The following is a 25,886-nucleotide window of genomic DNA, read 5'->3' as shown; positions in this document are numbered from 1 at the left end:
TCCATCCTATCCTGCCACCATTTGTTCCATTCTCTCTTTTGACTTTGTCCTTCCCCAAAAGTGTTTACTTCTAATTGATCCCTCCTCTCATTTGCCCTCCCTTCCATTATCCTTCCCACCCCACTTATCCCCTTCTCCCCTATTTTCCTGTAGTGTAGGATAGATTTTTCATACCAAATTGAGTGTGCATGTTATTCCATCCTTAAGCCAAATGTGATGAGAGTAAGCTTCACTTTTTCCCCTCTCACCTCCTCTCTTTCCCCCTCCATTGGAAAAACTTTTTCTTGCTTCTTTTATAGAGATAATTTGCCCCATTCCATTTCTCCCTTTCTCTTCCCAATATATTCCTTTTTCACCCCTTAATTTTATTTTTTTAGATATCACCCCTTCCTATTCAACTCACCCTGTGCTCTGTGTGTGTGTGTGTCTGTGTGTGTGTATGTATGTGTATAATCACTTCAACTACCCAAATACTGAGAAAAGTTTCAAGAGTTACAGATATTATCTTTCCATGTAGGAATGTAAAACAGTTCAACTTTAGTAAGTCCCTTATGATTTCTCTTTCATGTTTACCTTTTCATGCTTCTCTTGATTCTTTTGTTTGAAAGTCAAATTTTCTCTTCAGCTCTGATCTTTTCATCAAGAATGCTTGAAAGTCCTCTGTTTAATTGAATGACCATTTTTTCCCCTGAAGTATTATACTCAGTTTTGCTGGGTGGGTGATTCTTGGTTTGAATCCTAGTTCTTTTGACTTCTGGAATATCATATTCCATGCCCTTTGATCCCTTAATGTAGAAGCTGCTATGTCTTGTGTTTTGTTTCTTTCTAGCTGCTTGCAATATTTTCTCCTTAACCTAGGAAGTCTGGAATTTAGCTACAGTATTCTTAGGAGTTTCTCTTTTTGGATCTCTTTCAGAAGGTGATCGGTGGATTCTTTCAATATTTATTTTGCCCTTTGGTTCTAGGATATCAGGGCAGTTTTCCTTGATAATTTCATGAGAGATGATGTCTAAGCTCTATTTTTGATCATGGCTTTCAGGTAGCCAATTTTTAAAACGTCTTTCCTGGATCTATTTTTCAGGTCAGTTGTTTTTCCAATGAGATATTTCACATTATCTTCCATTTTTTCATTCTTTTGGTTTTGTTTTGTAATATCTTGGTTTCTCATAAAGTCATTAGCTTCCATCTACTCCATTCTAATTTTTAAAGAACTGTTTTCTTTAATGAACTTTTGAGCCTCCTTTTCCATTTGGCTGATTCTGCTTTTTAAAGCATTCTTTTCCTCATTGGCTTTTTAAATGTCTTTTGCCAGTTGAGTTAGTCTATTTTTAACAGTATTATTTTCTTCAGCATTTTTTTGGGTCTCCTTTAGCAAGCTGTTGACTCGCTTTTAATGATTTTCTTGCATTGCTCTCATTTCTCTTCCCAATTTTTTCTCTACCTCTCTTGATTTTCAAAATCCTTTTTGATTTCTTCCATGGCCTGAGACCATTGCATATTTATTTTGGAGGTGTTGGATACAGAAGCCTTAATTTTATGTCTTCCTCTGATGGTAAGCATTGTTCTTCCTCACCTGTTCTCTAAGAAAGTAGCCTTCTGTAATCTTTTTCTCCCCCCTTTTTTGGGTATTTTCCCAGCCAGTTACTTGACTTTTGAGTCCTTTGTCAAGAAGAGAATATACTCTGAGGACCTGTAAATTCTCAGTTCCTCCAAGATGGCACAGTCAAAGGAGAGGAGTTACTCCTCTCCTGACCTGTGCTCTGGTCTGGGAGCCACCAAAGCTTTTCTGCCCAGGATGTGCAAGTAGAATTCCCTTTCCAGAGCCTCCACAAACTCCACCATGCCAGCTGACACTCTTCCTTACTCCCTGGCTGCCGCTCAGGGCTGACACCCAAATCAGCAGCTCAGTTCCCCCAGGGTCTTTAGGCTGAGGGCTCCAAAAAATGGACACTACTGCTGTCTTTGGCATTTGTGGCTTGAGGGATCTGAGAACTGCAGCTGCTGCAGGGGATTCCACCCCCTGTGTCTGTTCTAGTCCTGCTTCTCCCAGTCCCACACAGCCAAGGCTCAGCTGGGCTCTGTGGGCTGTACTCCATGCCCTGTGCAATAGACCTTTCCTGTTTGCCTTCCAGGCTACCTTGGAATGGAAATCTCGCTCTGTTGTTCATGGCTTCTGCTGCTCTAGAATTTGTTAGAGTCACTTTTTACAGATATTTTATGGGTTGTAGGGGAAGAGCTAAAGTATGTGCGTCTTTCTACTCTGTCATCTTGGCTCCTTCCCATCTGAACAAAAACATGTATGTGTTTATAAAAACATTCTGTAACAAAATAGAACCTGGTCGTCATGGTTAAAGGATATGAACAAATCTCAAAAGAATTGCAAAGCATCAATTGTGTGAAATATTGGTCCAGTAACTGAAAAGAAAACTATAAATCAAAACAACCCAAGAATATACCTCATACTTGTTCTCCACAGCAAAGGTGGGAATAATCAGTGTTGGAGGGATAGTGTAAAGATGGTTACATTAATGCATTGTTGAAGGAGCTATGGATTAGTACAAGCTTTCTGTAAAATTGGAACAGATTCCGCTGCCTAGTATATACACCAAAGCATTCCCAAGAAGATAATTAAAAAGAAAGTCTCCATATACACTAAAATATTTTAGTAGCCTTTGTTTTTAGCAAATAAATAACTGAAAACAAACTAGAGTCCATTGAGTAGGGAATGGCTAAACAAATTGTAATACATGAATGTAATGTAATATTACTGTGCTCTGAGAAGTAAGTTTGAAGAATACAGAGAAGCATGGAAAAACTTACATAAATTGATGCAGAATGAAGTAAATAGAGCCAAGAAAACTATATATGCATTGAATGTAGCAATGTAAATGGAAGGAACAATGAAACAATGAAAGTGAATGTTGCAGAATTACAAAGAACTAGCTTGGCTGCAAATAAGAAATATCAGATACTCTTTTGCCAAGGTAATAGGGTACACATAAGTGCAGTGTTGCATATGTGCCAGATTTTGTTATTATACTCATCAATTTTGCTAAATTTTTTTCTTCTCTCCTTTCTTCTTTTTTAAATCTTTGTTATAAGGAATGAATTTCTGCAAGAAGGAAAGAAGCATAGGGGAAAATTTAGAAGATGCAAGAACAAAAGATAGTACAAATTAATTTTTTTAAAAGTAGAATATGGTAATGGTACTGAAGAAGATGCAAGTATCTATAGAATTTTTATTGTTATAGAATGTATTCTTGAACTTTTTATTGTTTTTTCCATTTACAATAATCATTGTGTATGTTGTTTCCTGTTTCTGCTTATTTAACAGTAAATCATTTCACTTAAATTTTCATATCTATTATTTCTTGCATTTTTTCTTGCTTCCAGAATTCTTGAACTTTTTATTGTTTTTTCCATTTACAATAATCATTGTGTATGTTGTTTCCTGTTTCTGCTTATTTAACAGTAAATCAATTCACTTAAATTTTCTTATCTGTTATTTCTTGCATTTTTTTCTTGCTTCCAGAATGGTTGGTAACTAACTACTCTTAATGTTTCTATTTTTGTTAGTTTTCTGTGCCTTTAATGTTTCCTAAAGAAGTGTTATTACAGTAATAGTTTGATATTGTTGGGGAATGAATTATTTCACTGAATGGATTTTTCCTTTTCTTTTTTTTTTTTAATTTAACTTTTAACATTTCTTTTCACAAAATTTTGGGTTACAAATTTTCTCCCCTTTCATCCCCTCCCCCCCCCCCAAACCCAAGCATTCTAGTTGCCCCTGTGACCAATCTGCTCTCTCCTCTATCTTCCCTCCCTGCCCTTGTCTCCATCTTCTCTTTTGTCCTGTAGGGCCAGATAGCTTTCTTAACCCCTTAACCTGTATTTCTTATTTCCCAGTGGTAAGAACATTACATTTGATCCTAACACTTTGAGTTCCAACTTCTTTAGCTCCCTCCCTCTCCACCCCTTCCCCTTGGAAGACAAGCAATTCAATATAGGCCAAATCTGTGTAGTTTTGCAAATGATTTCCATACTAGTTGTGTTGTATAGGACTAACTATATTTCCCTCCATCCTATCCTGTCCCCCATTACTTCTATTCTCTTATGATCCTTTCCCTCCCCATGAGTGTCGACCTCAGATTGCATTCTCCTCCCCATGCCCTCCCCTCCATCCCCCCCCCACCCTGCTTATGCCCCTGTCCCCCACTCTCCTGTATTATGAGATAGGTTTTCCTATCAAAATGAGTGTGCATTTTATTCTTTCCTTTCGTGGAATGTGATGAGAGTAGACCTCATGTTTTTCTCTTGCCTCCCCTCTTTATCCCTCCACTAATAAGTCTTTTGCTTGCCTCTTTTATGAGAGATTATTTGCCCCATTCAACTTATCCCTTTCTCCTCCCAATATTTCTCTCTCACTGCTTGATTTCATTTTTTTTTTTTAAGATATGATCCCATCCTCTTCAATTCACTCTGTGCACTCTGTCTCTATGTATGTGTGCGTGTGTGCGTGTGTGTGTATGTACTCCCACCCAGTACCCAGATACTGAAATGTTTCAAGAGTTACAAATATTGTCTTTCCATGTAGGAATGTAAACAGTTCAACTTTAGTAAGTCCCTTATGACTTCTCTTTGCTGTTCACCTTTTCATGGTTCTCTTCATTCTTGTGTTAGAAAGTCAAATTTTCTTTTCAGCTCTGGTCTTTTCATCAAGAAAATTTGAAAATCCTCTATTTCATTGAAAGACCATTTTTTCTCCTGAAGTATTATACTCAGTTTTGCTGGGTAGGTGATTCTTGGTTTTAGTCCTAGTTCCTTTGACTTCTGGAATATCCTATTCCATTCCCTTCGATCCCTTAATGTATAGGGTGCTAGATCTTGTGTTATCCTGATTGTATTTCCACAATACTTGAATTGTTTCTTTCTAGCTGCTTGCAATATTTTCTCCTTGACCTGGGAACTCTGGAATTTGGCCACAATGTTCCTAGGAGTTTCTCTTTTTGGATCTTTTTCAGGCGGTGTTCTGCGGATTCCTTGAATATTTATTTTGCCCTCTGGTTCTAGAATCTCAGGGCAGTTTTCCTTGATAATTTCATGGAAGATGATGTCTAGGCTCTTCTTTTGATCATGGTTTTCAGGTAATCCCAGAATTTTTACATTGTCTCTCCTGATTCTATTTTCCAGGTCAATTGTTTTTCCAATAAGATATTTCACATTATCTTCCATTTTTCGAATCTTCTCGCTATGTTCTGTGATATCTGTCTTTCTCATAAAGTCCTTAGCGTCCATCTGTGCCATTCCAGTTTTGAAAGATCTGTTTTCTTCAGTGAGCTTTTGAATCTCCTTTTCCATTTGGCTAATTCTGCTTTTGAAAGCATTCTTCTCCTCATTGGCCTTTTGAACCTCTTTTGCCAATTGAGTTAGGCTAGTTTTCAAGGTGTTAATTTCTTCAACATTTTTTTGGTTCTCCTTTAGCAGGGAGCTGATCTGCTTTTCATGCTTCTCTTTCATCCCTCTCATTTCTCTTCCCAGTTTTTCCTCCACCTCTCTAACTTTATTTTCAAAATTCTTTTTGAGCTCTTCCATGGCCTGAGCCCATTGGGTGGGCTGGGACACAGAATCCTTGATTTCTGTGTCTTTGCCTGATGGTAAGCATTGTTCTTCCTCATCAGAAAGGAAGGGAGGAAGTGTCTTTTCTCTGAGAAAGTACCCTTCAATAGTTTTATTTCTTTTCCCTTTTCTGGGCATTCTCCCCAGCCAGTGGCTTGACCTCTGAATATTCTCCTCACACCCACCTCACCTCCTGATCCTCCCAGCCAGCGTTTGGGGACTGAGATTCAAATGCTGCTTCTCGCCTTAGGGCTTTTGGCGGGGGCAGGGCTGCTATTCAGTGTGAGAATTAAGTTCAGGTGCTGAGGTTGGGGCAGGGCCGCCTCTCAGGCCCAGTTCCCTCAGGGGGTTTATGCACAGACCTTCCAGAATGGATCCAGGCTCCCGCCCACTTGGGGAGCCCCTGCCTGCAGCCGCCTCTCAGCTTCTATCTCCCGGGGGGGCCCGAGCCATGGGGGCACCCCACTCCCCTCTCAACTCACCAAAGAGACTCTCTCACCGACCCTCGTCACCTGTGGGTGGAGGGGCTTGTGTAGCCGCTGGAGATCCTGTCCCTGAAGCCTGCTCGGGTCTGTACCTCTCGGAGCCCTGGCCGCCGCAGGTCTGGGCTGGGCTCCGCGTCTGGAGTGCGACGGACCTTTTGCGAGAGGTTTGCAGGTCCCTCTGTGGGTGGAGGGACCCGCGTGGCCGCAGGAGATCCCGTCCCGTAGCCCGCTCGGATCTTTTCCTCACGGTGTCGCAGCCGCTGCAGGGCTGCCCTTTGCTCCCAGTCCTGGCGCCCAGTCCGCAGCGCGAAGGACCCCCTGCGAGAGGTTTGCAGATCTCTCCGGAACAGAAATCTCCCTCGCTCCAATATTCCGTGGCCTCTGGGTGCAGAATTCACCGTGAGTTGGTCCCCTCTAGCCGTTCTGTGGGTTGTGGGTTCGGAGCTTTGTGTATGTGCGTCTTTCTACTCCGCCATCCTGGCTCCGCCCCCCGGATTTTTCCAAGTAACTGAAATTTTCCCCTTTACATACCAAAACTTATTGTATTTTGATAGAAATATTTCCAAAATAAGTTACTGCTTCCTGGATTTCTTAAAGAAGAGATTACATGTAAGTTGTTCTTCCTGATGAGTTAGGAATATCCCTCTGAAAAGTTACTCTGCTATACTTTGTAGTTATGATTCCCTTGTAGATTTCTTGAGATATATAAGGTTATTGCTCTCTATGTTAAATGGCATCAGATTTTTCTTCTGACATATAGCTCTTTATTGTCCTACTGTCAGCTGTCACTTCTTCCTGTTTTTGATGTGTCTCCTAATCTACTGCTGTATTTCAGATAAAATTGACCAACCTGTAAGCCTAATAGTGATTTGACTTTTCTTTTGGAATAAATTGTATAGGTTTTGTGACAACTGTATGCTATCATAAAACTTTTTAATTTAATCTTAGGAGTTATGAGCCTGTGGTTCATGAATTTGTTTTGTTTTTCCTTTTGAAATTTTAGTACCTATTTCAGTGTAATTGGTTCACTTTAAAACCCTTTGTACTTTGCTGTTTTATGCAGCTAGGTGGCACAGTGGATAGAGCACTGGCCCTGGAGTCAGAAAGATCAAGGTTCAAATCCAGCATCATACACTTATTGGCTTTGTAACCTTGGACACATCATTTAACTTCTCAGTTTCTTCATCTATAAAATGGGGATAATAATGGCACCTAACTCATAGAGTAGTTGTTGAGGATCAGATGACATAATTGTTAAGGGAATAATACAATGCCTGGCACATAGTAAGTGCTACATAAATTTTTATTGTTGTTGTTATAATTATTATGTATTTAAAAACATTATTCTGAGAAGGGGGACCATAGGTTTCACTGGACTGCCCAAGGAGTCCATGACATGAAAAATGTTGGGGGAAAAGCCTAACAATTCTGATTTATCTCCTTGTATGTGTTTGTGTTCAGGGTTGTTGAGACAGCTGCATTCTAACCTTTGAATATTTAAAATATTACAATATTTAATGCGATTGCCTCTTTTCCACCTTTTTATATCAGAACTATAAACCTAAAAGGAAGTTTTAATTCATCTTGTTTACATAATCTTTCACACCACTTGCCTTCTGTCACCTTCACTAAGAAATTCAATTCCATTCAACAATCAATTTAAGTGCCTAGGTGATATGTACAAGGTACATAGTAAGTACAAGGTGATATGCTTTGTGCTAGGGGCATAAAATGATGCCATGAAGTTGCTTAATCTAATAGGATGAGATAATTAGGTACACCAATAGATATCTTCAAGGTGAAATGTAAAAAGCACAGAGTGACTGGAACAGCACTGCTGAAACTGGCGAAGGAGAGGTCATTTTCAGCTGCAGAAATCAGCTGAGGCTGAAATGTTAGCAGACAGAGAGGTGGCTCCACCATTGCATGATCTGGGGCAGGTCCCTTCCCTTGTTTTGGTCCTCACCTTCTGCAACTGGAGGACTTTTACAATCCCTTCTGTTCAGAAACACATGCTCCTGTAATTTCATGACATCTTACTATGTCACCTTTTCCTGATCTGGCCATCCGTTGACATTTCTCCCACCTTCCTTCAGTGAGTTTGGCACCTGACAGACTTTGCATTTAACCCCTTCCCTTGGATCCATTTTCAGAGAATTCTATATCTATTTCAGCTCTCTGAACTCAGCTTCTGTTTCAGTCATCCACTGATCTGGTTATACCTTAGATCTTACCATCACTTAGAAGTGTTCTGCCTTCAAGATTTCTGAATCTGAAGTTCTGCTCCCTGTTCTCCTCCTTTGACTGTTTTTGCTCTGCTCACATGACTACCATTCCAGTTCAGGCCCTTATCACCTCTCACCCAATTTCCTGCAGTAGCTTTCTAATTGGTCTCCTTGCTTCAAGTCTCCCCTCACTCCAATCTATCCTTGGCTGTCAGGGTGATTTTCCTAAAGCATAGGTTTGACTGTGTTATCACTCAGTAAATTCTCGTGTTTTCCTATTGCTTCTAGAAGCAGTATAAAGTCCTCTGGCATCTAAATCTCTCTATAATCTGCCTCTTTCTCACTTTTCCAGTTGTGTTTTTTACTTAACTCACCTCCAAGAATTCTATGATCTAGCCATACTTGCCTACTTCTTGCTCCCTCATACATTATACTCCATCTCCCATCTCCATGCGTTTGTACTAGCTATTCCCCATGCGTGGAATGCTCTCTTTCTTTACTAAGGTTATCTTTCATTTATGCTGTATGTTTCATGAGGAATAATCTATGGAAATCTTTGGAATTTAAGAGCTAAATAGAGAAAAGTTTAACTTTATTTTTCATTTTTACTATTGAATGTCTTTAGGATTAAACAATCCAGGACTATAAAATTAGAGGTGGAAAGTGCTTTCTTAGAGGTCATCTTGTCTAAAACTCTCATTTTACAGATAAAGGTATTAAGATCTCTAGAGGTTAATGATTTACCCAAAGTCACAGAGGTGGCAAATGGCAGAACTGGGATTTGAATCTTCCCTCTATCTTAAAATGCTACACTTAGTGGTAGGTGTTATTGCATATTCAATTCAACATTTACTGTGAATTACTAGGTCAAGTACTAAGGTAAAAACCATACAATCCTTGTTGCAGAGGAACTTGAGAACTTTGGGGAGCATGTATACAGATAAATATACGACTAGATGCTGTGTGATAGAAAAAAAATGATATGCAAGTTCTGGAAAAATGTGAAAGAGATAAAACTTTTGCCTGGGATAAAAGAAGAGGAATTAGGAAAAGTTTATGGAGGAGATAACAAACTTTCAAGAAAGAAAAGGATTTTTTTGGGCAGAAATGTACTTTCCAGGCTTGGTAAGTGGCCTGTACATGTATACAGAAGGGCAACATAGGATGATAAATAAAGCAGTTAGCCTAGCTGGACTAGAATGTAGATTTCATGAAAAAGTTATATGAAGTAAAATTGGAAAGATGTAGATTAGAGCTAGATTGTGGAGAACACCAAATACCAAATTAAGGAGTGTATGCTGCAACAATCAGAATTATATGTAGACTGTAACTGCCTATGCATGTCACTTTGATCGATCTTTGGTTGGTATTCATTTAAGAATGTTTTCATGGATTTTTTTTAAATAGATATTTGATTTAATGGATGCCAAGGCTCGTGCTGACTGCATCAAAGAAATAGATCTCCTTAAAGTAAGTACTAGATAAAAATTTGAAACTATTTTACTGTGTTGACAGCAGGGGTTAATTGTAACATATTTGTAAGACAAGATTTGAAAAAAATCCCATTATGCTAAATATAATTATGGTAATAATTTTAAGATTGAGAGATATAAGGAGAGAGTTCCTATTTCAGTTCCTTTATTTTGTGACTGGGGAAAATGAGGCTGTAAAAGTTGTGACTTGCTTAGGTAGTAAGTACTGAAGATGATATTTGAACCCAGGTCCCTCCCCCACATTCCCTCCCCCAAATCCGGTTTCATCTTTATATAATGAAAAGAGTTATAAGATATAAGAGTTATAAGATATAATTAGTAGCCTAATTGTTACAAGGGTAGCTAGGTGGCACAGCGGGCACTGGACCTAGAGTGAGGAAGACTCCTCTTCTGTCCTCAGACACTAGCTGTATAAGCCTTTGCAAGTCACTTAACCCAGTGTGCTTCAGTTTCCTCATCTATAAAGTGAGCTGGAGAAGGAATTGACAAATCATTACAGTATCTTTGCCACAAAAATTCCAGTGTGTCATGAAGAGTCAGAAACAACTGAAATGACTGAACAACAAAAATTATTTCAAATAGTACTTGATACTGTGGAATCTCAGTACAAAGAATGTTGGCATCTTATGTTAACTGTAAAAGATCTTACTAATCAATCGTTAAACGTTTATTAAGTGCCACTATGTGTCAGGTACTTTGCTAACTGATGGGGATACAAAAAGAAGCAAAGGACAACCTCTACCCTCAAGGAATTTACAATTTAATTTTACAGATCGACAGAGATACATTTTAATGTAAAATTAGCATATTTATTAGGGCTATAATCTGAGTAATTATAATTTGGGAAAAGGCATATATATACTTAGGGAAAGCAAGAGTTGAATATGGTTCAAATGACACAAGGTTGTGTATGTGTGTGTGTGTGTTTCCTTTTGAAACTGGCTTCCAGGTATGTGCAGAACAGATATAGAGAGCACTTAAAGATTCATTTTCTCAGTGTCTCATCTGCTCAGATTATGTACTTAAGAGAAGTTATTGTTCATCTGTTCTCAGGTATTTTTTCAGTAGGTAGATGTAAAAGTTGCGCAATATTGAGTATAAAGTATGTGGAGCTAGATCAAGATTAGAAATGCTAAGACTAGGAACTAGAGGATTTATACACTCAAGATCAATTTTAAAAACTCTGCCTTACTGTTTACTGACCACTAGAGGTTTTGAATCTTTACTATAATCACTGTGAATTAATTTGCAACAAAATACTTATATTGCCTGCTAAGGGGAGTTTTTTTTACATTTCTAATTTTGAAAGTGTCTTTCATTGTGTCCATCCTAACCCACTCCTTCAGCTTCTCATGTTGACATTTCATGCTCTCCTTTGCCTCCCTCTAATCCTGTCTTGTAGAGTGTAATAGCAGCAGCAACAACTAGCATTTCCATAGCACTTTAAAAGCACTTTACACATATTTCATTTGATATTCACAACCACCACAACAGTTAGGCGTTGTTTTTGCACCTACTTTACAAATGAGGCAGCTGAGGCAGACAGGGGTTAAATGATTTGCCCAAACTCACATGATGTTTAAGTGTATCAGGCTGGATTTGAACTCAGGTCTTCCTGACTATAGCCCTAACACTATTCTTTGCAGCTTATAACTATCTTAAAGATCACAGTCTTAAATATAGTGAAAGTTCAGAAGTTCTGGATTGGAAGTGTTGCCTTTAGATGTATGCCAGATAATCTTCAGATACACTCTTATGCTTCTCAGCTTGTGCCTGGTTCCATCTGCTACTCCTAATTACATGTCCATTCTTAACGTATACCCTGACCACTATCTGTTCCTGTCTGCATCTAAACTGAGGGAAAGTTTTTTGATGGTAGGCACAAGAATATCAGTTATTCCATGGTTTCCGGCCCTGGTGGTTGTTTAGAATATGTTTCAGGAAATATCCATTTTTCTAGATAGAAGTTAGGTACCTTGCTTTGGAAAAAATATACATCTCTGGGAAGTTTCAGTATGGGAAAATTTTAAATAGTGAGGGAAGTCAAGGGATAACTGCTATTCTCCACCTGATTATCAGCAACATAAAGCTGGTCACTGAAAGGGAAATAATGGGAATTTTGTGTAGAATTGGCATTGCATCATATAATTTGTGATAGATGAGGAAAGTATCAGATGTAATTTTGACATGCGTCATAGATTTTTGGAAAACAGATTTCAGAAGGTTCAAAGAAAAAGCAGGTCAGATACCATAGTCTAAAATTTCATATGAAGAGAGAAAATAATTCTGGTGAAGAAGAAAAGGGGAGGTTTTAATGAAATACCAACTTACATTAGATTAAAAAGAAGCTTGTTGTAGTTACTTATATTTTCTATATGTAGAAAACACCTATATCCCCATTACTTGCAAAAACAGATAATGGAGAAGGAATAAAACTAAAGCATTGCAGGGTCCTTCAAGAAAAGTGTCAAGACCAAAGTCACCAAAAAATATATCTTTGTCATCAAGATAAAATGAGAAAATATACCTCCCTTCTTTCTTTGCAGAGATAAAGGACTATGGATATGAGATACTGCATATATTGTCATATTTGGTTGATATGATGGTTAATTTTGCAGAACTACTATTTTTTCTTTATTATTCTTTGTTTTAAAGAATGACTTGCTAGGTAGGGCAGGGAGAAGGAATCTATTGAGAAATGAAGGTAAAATTTTAAAAAGATAACTAATTTTTTTTTTAATAGTGGCAGAAACATTAAATCTTAGAATAAGCCAAAATAGGTAGAGAATGGTTAAGACAACAGAAAGGCTTATTTTTCTTTTGTGTTATTTCAGAGAAAAGAAGAAAATCAGAAATATAACAGGGCCACAACTTGGGCAAGATAGAATAGTGATAAGACAATAAAATGAAAGTAAAATTCTTTAACTCTTACTTCATTTCTGTTTTCTTCATCCAAGAAAATCACCTTCAGACAGGAAATAGTATGAGGATAATAGGGAGTAGAAATATCTCTACTAAAAGATTAATTGAAAGATGATTAAAAGTTACCTTTTTAGTTTAAGTTACCTTGCTCAGAAAGACTCTGTCCTTGGATACTGAAAGAACTAGTGAATTTGATTTCTGAACCATTATCAATGATCTTTATAAGATGATGGGAAAAAGGAGCCCCAGGATTCAGGTTCAAATTGAAGATGCCATAACACGTTTATTAAGAATCCATTTAGAAGATACAAGGTTAAAATAAAACACTGCTCCCTTCTTTTTCCAGAGTCAGCTCAACAATCAGTCAGATCAGTAAAGCATTTCCTCAGGTTCTTGTACAGTTCCTTTCTGCTGCAATTCAAACTGAAGGACAAACCGCAACAGCAGTTCAAACTGAAGTGACATTCTTTCTGTTTATTTCTCTCATATGACTTCTAACTCCCAGTTCACTGGCCTTTTATTACTTGTCACCCAACTGTATAATGTCTTCCTTCTTATCTGCCTCTTAGAATTCTTACTTTCTTTCAAGACTCAGCTCAAATGCTCCTCATTCTCATCATCTACAAATACATCCATGCACACATGTCGTATAGTAGAAATTCATATTGATTTTTAAAGGTCTAGGACTTTGATAAGGTAAAATACATCAAACTCCCTGTGGAACTTGATCCCAGATTTAGTCAAGTTCAGGCCTCTTTCCATTCTCCCATGTTCTAGAGTTGACAAGATGTTTTGTCTCTTCATATTCATTAACCAAAACTTGATTGAGTTGCTTCTTCAAATGCAGAAATTCCCAATTAAAAGCATAAAGAAAAATAGCATGGTACCTTGCCTCTAGCTATGCTTAATAAGTGGTTGAAATTAAATTGAATGAAGTGATATCACATAAAAAATTTAAAAGACCGCTCAGTCATTGTGAAGGTATTTTATCGCCTATGAGTTTATTATCTAGTATTTTCTTTTTTTAAAGATACAGCCTGAATTGACTACTTGCCACTTAAAGATCTCCAGGAGAAAGCCCATTTTATTTTCTTATCAGATTTGCCAACTTCCTAACCTGTAAATAGTTGGGAAGGGCAGATTCTAGATACTGACTTAGGATCTCCTTCAAAATCTCCTGATTTTGAAGGGTGGCTTGCTTCCTTTCTCTAGCAAATTTTGAAATATCTTTAAAGAGAAGGTGTCACTTTCTGCTTAAATTAGACACTCCCTTTCCATATTATAGGCCCTCTCCAATTCTAGTGGCATCATGGGCCTCAAGTCAGATTAGATCATTTCTACCTGTTCTGCTTTACTATTCCCGCCATTTTTTAAAATCACATTCCTAGTATGGACTTCGTCCCTTGTGGGAATTTCTTTTTGAAGTATCCAAACTTATTCTGAACACTCAGAAGTTTTGAACATAAGATGCCTTGAAAAGTTAGACTACCAGCACCTGACAGTTTTAGGCCCACATAACTTAGGTTCCTAAGTTATTCTTGAGAAATCATGGAGAATTGTAGAAGTGTCAGAAAAATGTAGAGAAGCAAATGTGAGAATTTTCATAACAGAGAAAAAAGATAATTTCGCCTTGATTCCTCAGCAAAATTATGCAACAGATAATTTATGCTAACAGATTGTTGGTGAGCCCTTTAAAAGGAATCCATCATTAGTACACACCAGCATGGATTTACTGAAAATAAGTCATGTGAAACTCATTTCCTTTTTTTTTTTTTTGACAGTTACTAGACTAGTAGAAATTCTGTAGCTACAATAGGCCTTGATATCACCAAGATATTTACCAGGGTTTTGTTTTTCTTTTTCTGTTATGTTTGTGAATATGCAGCTATTTAATAGTCCTTAAGTGAAGTCATAGCTGGTAAAACACCCATATGCAAAGAATATTGATTTGGATATAGGAGAAGGGACTGAATGTAGTAATGTCAGAATCTGGATTTGAATCCTGGATTTACTTAATAGCTGTGAGACTTTGAGCATGTCACATATCATTTCTGTCTCAATTTTCTTACATGTAAAAATAAAGAGGCTGAACTTGTCTCTCATCTAGTTAAACTGGCCTGCTGAGATGTTCTCTATATGAGACATTCCATTACTCACCTGGGTACTTTTCTACAAATAATGTCCCCTCCCCAGAATATCTGCTCTCCTCTTTTTCACCCTGTAGAATCCCTTGCTTCCATCACAGCACAATTTAGATACACATTCTTCCTCTTGAAATTACTTTGCATTATTTTTTATACTTTATGTTTATTTACTTATTTATATTTTTATCCCCTCTAATAACATAAGTTCCTTGAGGACTGGGACTGTTTTCATTTCTGGTTTTGTGTATCTTAGCACTCTGCCTTCACTTAGCAGGTACTTAGTAAATATTTACTGCATAGAATTGAATTGGATTGGATGAGTTCTGAGGTCCCTTCTGGCCCTAATGCCTCTTTAGAATATTATTTTAATGAATTAGTTATTTCAGCCTTCAGGGAAGCATCTCCTGGTGGGTCTGTGCTTGTGGGCATAGTCAATATTTTAATCAGTGACTTGGATAAAAATACAGAAAATATGCTTATGAAGTTTACTGATGATAAAATTTGAAAAGGTTAATTAATAATACAAGAGATCACAGAAACATGACTCAGTTGTCTTGATGGACTGAAATGGACTTAAATAAACTAGGATAAATCTGAATGACTACGTTTAGGTCTTTTTGGGGGGGGTAATTGCAAATGTGTAGAATGAAGGAAATCTCGTGTATAAACATTTAGGGATTTTAGTTAGCTGCAAGTTTAATGTGATGTAGTAATTAAGAAGTAGCTGCTAAGAGAGCTAATGTAAATTTTACTAGCATCAGTAGAAATATGATAGCCATATCAAATGAAATATTGTCCTGTTATACTCTGAATTTATTAGATCACATCTTGAAAACTGTTCGACTACAAGCATTATATTTTAAGAGGAATAAATTGAAGCAAATCCAGATTAGTGACTAGGATGGTAAGGGTCTTAGAAACCTTAAAATATGAGAAACAAGGAAAAGAGCTGAGAATATTTAGCTGGGAGAAGAGTAGCTTTTTAAAGCTAGGTATGATGACTATCTTTTGTGTGCATTAGACTGTAAATTCCTTGATGGCAGGGATCCTTGTCTTTGTATATTATCCACCATGGTAGATAATGTTTAATGAATTAATAGAAATTAGACTTAAAGAGAGATAACAGTGCAGCTAGGGCAGCTAGGTGGCATACTGGATAGATCGGACTGGACTTGAATCAGGAAGACCTGTGACTTTGGGCATTTTGTGCCTCAGTATTCTCATCAGTTAAATGAGGTTGTATTCAATGGCTTCCAAATTTCATTTATAATTCTGTGTATCTATAATCCTATAACTTTAATTGTTTATCATAATTATGTTTAACTAGCATGCAGAACTCCAGTACCAAAGGTTGGAAATTATGGGGAGGTAGGTTTTGACTCACTGTAAGGAAGAATCTCGGTAGCCAGAAAGTTGAACAAAAGCAAAACAACTTTCACTATAACAGCAACATTATAAAAATGAATGACTCTGAAAGACTTAATTCTGATCAAGACAGTAATCAGACATACTTCCCAGTGGTGAAGCATGTGACTCACCAACTGACAGAAATTTGAAGGTCTGAACATCTAAAATGAGGCATACATTTTTGTACAGTCCTGGGAATTTGCTCTTCTTGACTATGTATCCTTGTAAGGTTTTGTTTTCCATTTTTACCCCCAGTGGAGATGATAGGGTGGAAGAAAAACATATTTTTAATTGAAAAAATATTTGTTAAGCTTCTGTAATCTGACTTATGCCCCCAATGCCCAAACCCCTTTGATAGTTTCCTGAAACAACTTACTACTCAGAATTTTTTTAATACATAGGATTACAAAGGAAATCAAAAGTTTGTGAAAAGAAATGTTTTTTTTCCCATCCAAGTTACCAGACCTCCTATGTGGACCCCATATTAAAAAATCTTGCTCTAGAAAGTAACTTCCTAATTGCCAAATTCAAAGTCATTTTTCTGAATTTTATTCCTGGATCTCACTGTAACATTGGACATTGTTTACTGTCTCCTCCCTTGAAATTTTTTCTGCCTTTTTTTCTGTGGAACTATTTTGTTTCTTAATACCTCTTTGATCATTCTTTTTTTCCATTTGTTTCCTGGATTGTCTTCCTAACATTGCTTCATAAATTTGGGCATTTCTCAATAATGTGTTCTCTTTTTCTTTTTCTATGGGCTCTCCTTAAATAATCTCATCCTCTCCTAAGAATTTAATTATTTTCTTTATAAAAAATCTCCAACATTTATATCTTTAATCTCATTCTCTCTGTCAAACTCTAGTTCCATCTTCTCAACTTTCAGTATGTCAGACTACAAAGCCAACTTTCCTAAAACTAATGCCATCATCCTTCCAGCTTTCACTATCCCCTTACCCTGAATCCCAGCTCCTCCTCTGAATTGCCACTTTATATCTTGCTGTTAATGACACCACCATTCTCTCATTCACCGTGCCCCAAAACTTTGGAGTCAACTCTGATTCTTTCCTGTTCTTCCCCATTCCAATAGATTGCTGCATCCTGGTGAGTTTAGCTCCATCTTCTTGAGCCTGCCTTCTTTCCATTTCTATTGCCACTACCCTAGTTTAGGTTGTAATTGTCCTTTGACTGTGGTATTCCTATAGCATCTTAATTTGTCTCCTCATCCCTGTCTTTCCTCTAGTCTGTCTACACACTGTTGCCAAATTAAACTTCCTAAATTTTGCCGCTCCTATTTTTATCCTCTAGTGCTGAGGTTCTTAACATTTTCCATGTTGTGAATCCTTTTGGCAGACTATTGAAATCTAGGGACTCCTTCTCAAGTCAAGTCAATATGCATTTATTATGCTCTTTATTATGCACCAGACACTGTTCTAAGCATGGGGATTCAAAGAAAGGCAAAAAAGAAAAACCAGTCTTTGCTTTCAAGGAGCTCAGTCTAATGAAGGAGACATCATATGTCATATGGTCACATGCATATGACCATATAGTCAGGATATGGACAGGATAAATGAGGGATAATTGTAGAGAGAGGGTCCTGGCTATAATGGAATCAGGAAAAGGTTCTTGTAGAATGTGAGGTTTTAGCTGGGACTTGAAGGAAGCCAGGTGATGAAGATGAGAAAGGATAGAATTTCAGGCATGGGGGACATCTAGTGATAATGAAAAATTTGGTAGAGTATCTTGAGTGAGGAACAGCAAGGAGGTCAGTATCACAGAATTACAGATTATGTGCAAGGGAACAGTGTGTAAGAAGACTGAAAATATAGGAAGGATTTGGTTATACAGGGCTTTAAAAGCCAAATAGGATTTTCTGTTTTATCCTAGAAGTGATGGAGAACTACTAGAGTGAGAGGAGAGAAAAAGAGGGTCTATAGAAGATATGTTAAAAGGGACATCTACAAGATTTGGTAGCTGATTGGAGTGGGGAAAGATTGTGAAGAGTTAAAGATGATACCTAGATTGTGATACACAAAATTATAAAGAAAGCAATTATATTGAAACAGCTTTCAAAAATATTTAATATGTATAGATGGGGTGGGGTGTGTGTATGTCTGTGTGCGTGTGTTTGTGTATGTGTATCCAAACCTTTCAACATGGTTCACAATATGGCTCCAACTTATCCTTACAGCTTTGTGCCCCGTACTCCTTATCATATCTACAGAGTTTCAGCTACATTGAAATGCTTCATATTCCCTAAATTTTATTCCTCTTCCTTTATTGCTAATGTTACTCTTTCTATTTATAATATCTTCAGGGTACATCTCAGCTACTTTTTTATGAAGCTTTTTTCTGACTTTTCCCAACTGGGAATTTAAATTCCTAGCACTTTGTATTTCTCATTTAACATTTAGGCAGCAGTGTGTAGTAGAAACATGTGTGTGCATGACCTGAATTAGAAGAGACCTGGATTCTGATCTTACAAATTTGTGAGACCTTCAAAAAGTCACTTAACCTACTCTGTCTCAATTGCCTCATCTGTAAAATGAGAATGATAATTCTTGCCTTTATAAACCATAAATCACTCCATAAATGTTAATTGTTGTTTCTGCTATGTTATTTTAACCTAGTTACCAGGTTACAAATTCTTTTAAACAAGAATTTCTATCTTACTTTTCTTTATTTTACCCATATTGCCCCAAATGTAGGAAAAACTCAATAAATATTTGAATTGTGAAGTAATAATGTACTATTAAAAATAAAATGCTGTACATTAGTGTAATATAGACTTTTTTAAGTTGGGAAATTAAATTTAAGTTTTTACCTTGTGGAATAAGGAAATATTAATTTTATGTCTATTTTCTTTCTTAGCAACTGAACCATCCAAATGTAATTAAATATTATGCTTCATTCATTGAAGACAATGAACTCAACATAGTTCTGGAGTTAGCAGATGCTGGTGATCTCTCTAGAATGATAAAGGTAGGATTTTTTATTAGTAAACTTGTGTTGTAAACTTCAACTTGTATTTTTATAAGTAAATATGGAAAGTTAATATAAATTTTATAAGTAAATATGGAAATCTGTAACTATGTATTTAAAACCAAAATACATCCGGTTTTAGTATTAATTAAAGGCAAAATTCCAAGGGGCCTGCTACGAAGAGGTATACTTAACTCCAGTACCAGCATAAAAACCCATTAGAGCAAAAACTGGGGAATAGCAGGAAGGAAGAACTCACTGTCATCACTTGATTTTGTTGTTGTTGTTATTGCCACTACACAGTGAGAGGAGAAGAGGAACAGAGACTCATTTTGCAGATGATGATGTTGAAGAAGAGATTGAAAGTAACCTGTCCCTCCCATCTTTGTTTTGTTTTTTGTTTTTTGTGAGGCAGTTGGGTTTAAGTGACTTGCTCAGGGTCACACAGCTAGTGTCAAGTGTCTGAAGCCTGATTTTAACTCAGGTCCTCCTGACTCCATAGCTGGTGCTCTATCTACTGTACCTCTGAGCTGTCCTACTTGTTCCCTTTTAAAGCAGAGAATTCTGCAGTATAGCTGGGAAGATCCTTGAAGAGGAGAAGGCATTGCTGTCCTAGATATTCTTGGGTAGAGAGATAGAGATCCTTCACAGAGGAGCCATTGGTTTGGGAATATGTAATGTTGGAGCTGCCAGATTTTTAGTTTTAAAAAGGTGTTCTGCACCCATCTCTGCCACAGATCCAGCTTCAGAGACTCAGGGCTATATGGTATCAGCTTATCCTTAGAAGCTACCTTCTTTTATTTGTCACCTAATCATTATTCATCAATAGGTAATATTGTCGGTGAATGTAGCTCTCAGATGGGAAAGAAAAGGGATGTCATTTTTTTTAGTTATTATTTTCTTTATCCCTACTCATAGCCATACCTAGGTGACAGTAGAGTGAGGAGCTCCATTAACTTTACTTATGTGAATACTTTAATTTTCAATCAGATATGTGATATTATGATGTATGTATGTATGTGTTCTAACAATGCACATCACAGTCTATCCAGACTTTCTCATCCTGTGTAGTTTTTATCTGTTCATTCCTTCAGTACTACATAAAAGATGTATGCAATGCTCTGGACACCTTACTCTAGATACTTTAATATTTTGTGAAAACTTACACAGGACTCAGACAGTCCTGTTATCCTGTACTCTGGTTACCCATGGTATTGATGATGCCTTTGTAACACTTCTTATTGTTAATATGGTGCAGCCCATCTTCATCCACCATGCATCTTTGCATTTCCCCCAGGTCACCTGACATGTTGCATCCCATGATTTTTAGCTGTATAACATCACCTCAAGGCCACATGGATGAGGTGGATCAATTTTTGTTTACATCCCATCTTTGCTACTTAATGTCTTTTGACTTTGGGAAAGTTCCTTAATGTCCGTGTACCTTAATTTCCTCATCATTCTGTAAATTTCTGGTCCTGATCTTGTGAGGAAGAGGAGGAAGAAGAAGAGTATGATGACGACACAGGCATTACCACAGATGGCTATAAAGATGACTTCTACACAGTGATGTTATCTAACTTTGTAGTTTGAAACAACTAATTCCCAAAGTCATGGGATCTCAGAGTTGAAAGAGATTTTAGAAGCCATCTAAATCTAAATAATTTGTAGGAAAGAATCCCATCTAGAACATCCCTAACAGATGATCATTTAGCATTTGCTTGAATCAAGACCTCAAATGAAATTCACTCCTAAGGCAGTCAGTTCCCCTTTTGAGTAGCTTTAACTGCAGCACACCTGTCTGCCCCTCTGCTTCTTCTTCCCATTGTTCCTACTTCTGCCCTCTGGGGACCCAGCTGAGCACAGCTCATCTGTCTTCCACCTGATAGCGCTTCAAATTATTGAAGACTGTCTTTCTTTGTCCTCTCAGGTTAAACATCTCCAATTCCTTCATGAATCCCCATGTGGTCTTGAAGTCCTTCAATATTCTCTTCATTCCTTCTGGATGCAAGTTGGTTGATGAGTTCCCCAAATGTTCACATTGGTCTTTTTAGACAAGTTTGCCTTTTCCTCCACATTAGAACTGCCTCATTTAAAAGAGGAGACTTTTTTTTTTCTGTTTTTCTATCACCTTCATTTCACAGTGTATTCCTCTACCCTTCCCACCAAGAATCATCCTTTAAACAAATAATAAGAAAGGTGAGAGAGGAAAAGCAGTTCAATGAAACTAATGAACACATCAATTAGTTAATAATAATAAAGTTTATATAGTGATTTATATAGATTTATATTATTTTATAATGTAATATAATTTGTATGATGATTTTAGGTTTACAAAGCAATTTACATATATTATGTCATTTGATTCTCACAACAGCTCTGTGAAACAGGTCTTATTGTTATTCACATGTACAGTTGAGAAAACTGAGATTGAGAGAGGTTGAGTCAGCCAGTAAGTATGTGTGTATGATGTAGGATTTGAACTCAGGTCTTGATTCCAGTTTCATCCCTCTATCCAATATGACATTTGAAATATATATCGTGTTACACATGCATATTTCCCTACGTCTGTGAAAAAGAGAGGAGGTACACCCTCATATCTCTTTGTTGAAAGCAGGCTTGGTCATAATAATTACACAGTTTCAATTTTTTATTGTTATTCTTTCTACTTTAATCTTTATTGCTTAGTTCTTCTTCACTTTTCAACATTTTGTCTTCTTATGCCTCCCTGTATTCTTTATATTTACCATTTTTTATAATGTACTGATATTTCATCATATTAATGTATGACAGTTCATTTAACCATTATTTATTCAATGGACATCTGCTTCCTTGTTATTACAAAAAAATGCTACTTCTGCGTTCATGAATTTTGACATTCCTTTATCTGATTGTAATCTGTTGGTATTCCACCACTGTCTGCCTCACAGCTCCATATCTTATTCTTTGTCTTCACCATGGCCTCCGTTCCCTCCCTTACTTCTTTCTTGGTCTGTCACCTCTACATTGGCTAGATTTCATCCTTTTCCCATGTTGTCATGGTAAATCAGTTCAGCTCTGTATGTTCTGTTGTCTTGAGACCTTTATCTCATCTTATTGAAGATCTTGTCCTACCAAACCTCAGCCTTGGATTACTCTTGCTATGCTCTGCCTTCACCTACTCATGTGCTGATGGATGAGACTGGAGAAAATCACCAAACCATACTGATGAGGATCACTGCAAATTTGTTCCAGTAATCTCAACTGGGCCTTCCCTTTACTACATTATCCTTTGACGCTCCCCTAAATAACTTGATATCCCCACTCACCACTTTTCTAAATCTTTTCATCTTTCCTCAAACATCCTTCCACTGTCTCAGCTGAGAATGTTGCCTTATATTTCACTGAAAAAATTCAGGCCATTTGGAAGAGTGTATTCTTCTCCCTTCCTCCTTATCATATCATTCAGATTTCTTTCAATACGATCTCCTTGCTCCTTTTTGCCAAAGCAAAAACCTCTTCGTGCCCAAGTGGTCCCCCTCCATCCAGTCTACTCCAGCAAAATGCCCTCCTCTGTCATCCCTATTTCACTAATCTTCAATCTTCCAGTCTACTGACTGCTACCCTGTCACCTATAAACATGTCCATCTCTCCTCTATCCTTAAAAATCCCTCACTTGATCCATCTGTCCCTGCTAGCTTTCTTCCCATATCTCTCTTCTGTGGTAGGCAAACTCTTTGAGAAGGCTGTCTGTAGTGTCTTCTTTCTTCTTAGTTTTTGCAGTTTGCCTTTTGACCTTATTATTCAACTGAAGTTGCTCTTTCCAAAGTTACAATCATCTCTTAATTGTCAAATCTCATGAGTTTTTCTCCATCCTCATCCTTCTTGATTCTCTATGACTTTTGACATCCTCGATCACCCTTTCTTCTTTGATACTTGTTTCTCTCTAATATTTTGTGACATTGCTCTCATTTGCTTCCCCTCTTATTTATTTGACTCCTCCTTTCCTAAATCGTCATCTAGGTCATGACTACTAGCCATATGTGTTCTTCAGGGAGCAGTATAGAGGGCGAATGCAAGCAACTTTTTTTCTGAGATTATCTCCAACTTATTGTGTCTGCATCTTGTTTGTACATCGTTACTTCCATTAGAATGTGAGCTTCTTGAGAACAGGGATTGTTCTTTTGGTTTTTGTTATATTGCCTTCTCTTAGCCCAGTTCCTGGCATACTATAGTCATTATGTAGTTAGTCAGTAAATGTTTATTAAGACACTGGATACAAAAAGAGACAAAAGTCGGTCTCAGTCCTCAAGGAGCTCACAATATAATGAGGGAGACAACAAGCAAATGGATATTTATGGACAGTATATAGAATAAAGGAAGTAATTAAAAAGAGGATGGTACTAGATATTCGAGGAACTGCAAAAGACTGCCTGTAAAAATGTGATTTTAGTTGGAAAGCCAGTAAGTGATGAAGAGGAAGAGCATTCCAGGAAAGGGAGATAGCTAGAGAAAATGTCTGGAGCTGAGGGTTATCTTCTACACTGGACACCAAAGAGGCCAGTATTATTGGATCTTGAAAATGTGCCAGAGGGTAAAGTGTAAGAACTCTTGAAGGTAGGGGATAGATTGTGAAGGACTTTGAATGCCAAACAGCATTTTGTATTTGATTGTGGAAGTAATAGGGAGCCACTGGAGTTTATTGAGTAGGAGAATGACATGATCAAACCTGTACTTTAGGAAAATCACTTTAATAGCTGAATGGAGGATGGATTAGAGTGGGAAAAAAACTTGAAGTAGGTAGGCAGACTCACCAAGAGGCTTAAGCAGTATTACAGAAATGAGGTGATAAGGGCCTGCAACAAAATGATAGCAGTATTAGAGGAGAGGAGGAGGTGTATTTGAGAGATATTGCAAAGGAAGAATTGACAGGCTTTGGCAACAGTGATTGCAAGATCAAAGGTATAACTGTCTTTGTATGTACCTGAGATGGAATGGAGGAGTAGGTCATAGAAAATGAGTAGGTTGAGGAATTTGAGTGGATAGATTGATGAGAAAATCATTATATATGATGATGTCTCCAAATTTGAGGAGAGAAAAATTGTACCTTATTTATTGAGGAAGGAAGAGAAATGAACTGTATTTTGATTGAGTGGTAGATATAAATTGTATGATCTCAAAGAAGGTGATGTTAGTGATTGATGGAAGTTAGGAGAGACCCTGAAAGTGTCACTGGGGAGCAAGGAGTATCCCAACTCCCTCCCCTCAACCAGTGAGTGAAGGGGAATGAGTGAAGGTGTAGGCAGTACTAGAGTAAGAGGAGAAGAGATTTTAGGATGAAGGGAAGTGTCTTGTCTATGGAACAGACATTCCAGATGGCACAGTGGAAAGGGTAGGTGGCATTTGTGAATTTTGGAGTGCTGGGATTGAGGGGGGTAGAAATAAGGAATAGCGTAGTGGGTTTAAGGAATGAGTTTTGGATGGTGTATACAGGAGTTCAGAATAACCGAGATGTGAAAAGTGTGACCAGGTCTAAAAATATCCACCATTGAGTGGAAGCACCACTTTTCAGATGAGACCAAAGGTGGGGCTGGAGACAAGTGCAACATGAGATGGAGGGCACGCTAGTCAGATGGGAGGCCCTGTTTCATTATCCCTTTTTTCCTCTGAAGACTGGAAATTAGGCAGGAAACAGCAGAGGAGGAGATGGAAGTCAAACCTGCCTAGCAGGAGTTGGAAGTCCCATTTCCCCCTGACTTTCCTCTTCTTCCCTCAAGTGACTCCTGTGGAGCAGGAAATGGAAGGTCTAAGGTCAAAGGGTAGGGTTTTTTTGTTTGTTTGTTTGTTTATTTGTTTTGTACTAGAGGTTCTCTAAATCAAGATTGGGAGATTAGGCTGGCATCAGCAGGTAGAAATTACCTTGTAATGGCACAAATGGAAGTCATTCAGCCAACCTTTAGTAGCTTTCCCTTAGGAGGGCTCACAGCAAGAAATTGAAGAGGTATATTGAAAAAAAGGCCTTGCTTTTTTCAGTTGAGGCTGGAGATCAGATAGGAGCAGGAGTAAATAGAAATCTATGAACACAGAAGGAAGTCATTTTGAGGCAGATCATAGTCTCACCCTGCCAGTCCCTTGCTGCTTTCCTTAAGGGGACACACACATAGCTGATGGAAAGCTCTCAAAGAATGGTCTCACACTTCACATCTGAGGCTCGAGATCCTACGTTAAGAAGTACTTAATAAATGCTTGTCCACTGAATGACTATTTTGGTTTATAGCGAACTCTTCTCTTTGTTTTTGACTTTGTTGGGGTATATGCTGTGTAGTACAAACTCTTGGTCAAAGGATATGACAATTAAGTGAATTCTGCCATGGTTTGAGATTGTTTTCCAGAATTGTTGAAACAAATAAACAGTTCCACTAAAAGTGTATCAATGTGGCCTATCTTTCCTCAGTTCATCTGACCCTAAATGTGTATTTCCTTTTTCATCTTTTGTTATCTTTGCTAATTTTCTTAGTGTGAAATGAAATGTGAGGTGTTTTCACTTTCATTTCTTTTAGAATTAGCGATTTGGAATAATCCTACAGTTATTCACATCCTCTGACCACTTATCGTTGGAAATTGCTTTTGGTGTTA

General features: G+C 37.5%; 1 protein-coding gene across 6 annotated transcripts in view; it reads left to right on the top strand.

Moving 5' to 3' along the window:
- NEK7 (NIMA related kinase 7) overlaps window positions 1–25,886 on the top strand; it is a 203,750-nt gene that overhangs the window by 115,609 nt on the left and 62,255 nt on the right. For 5 of the 6 annotated variants that reach the window (XM_072648296.1, XM_072648292.1, XM_072648293.1 and 2 more), the window contains 2 exons: window positions 9,734–9,796; window positions 19,161–19,271. In XM_072648296.1, coding sequence (XP_072504397.1) covers window positions 9,734–9,796; window positions 19,161–19,271 — 174 coding nt within the window. The remainder of the gene's footprint in view (window positions 1–9,733; window positions 9,797–19,160; window positions 19,272–25,886) is intronic. The other variant, XM_072648294.1, reaches the window with a different exon arrangement.

This window comes from Notamacropus eugenii, chromosome 2 (genome assembly GCF_028372415.1).
Source record: "Notamacropus eugenii isolate mMacEug1 chromosome 2, mMacEug1.pri_v2, whole genome shotgun sequence".
NCBI lineage: Eukaryota > Metazoa > Chordata > Mammalia > Diprotodontia > Macropodidae > Notamacropus > Notamacropus eugenii.
The sequence above is the reverse complement of the archived record's forward strand: the minus strand, read 5'-3'. Positions and strand labels throughout refer to the sequence as shown.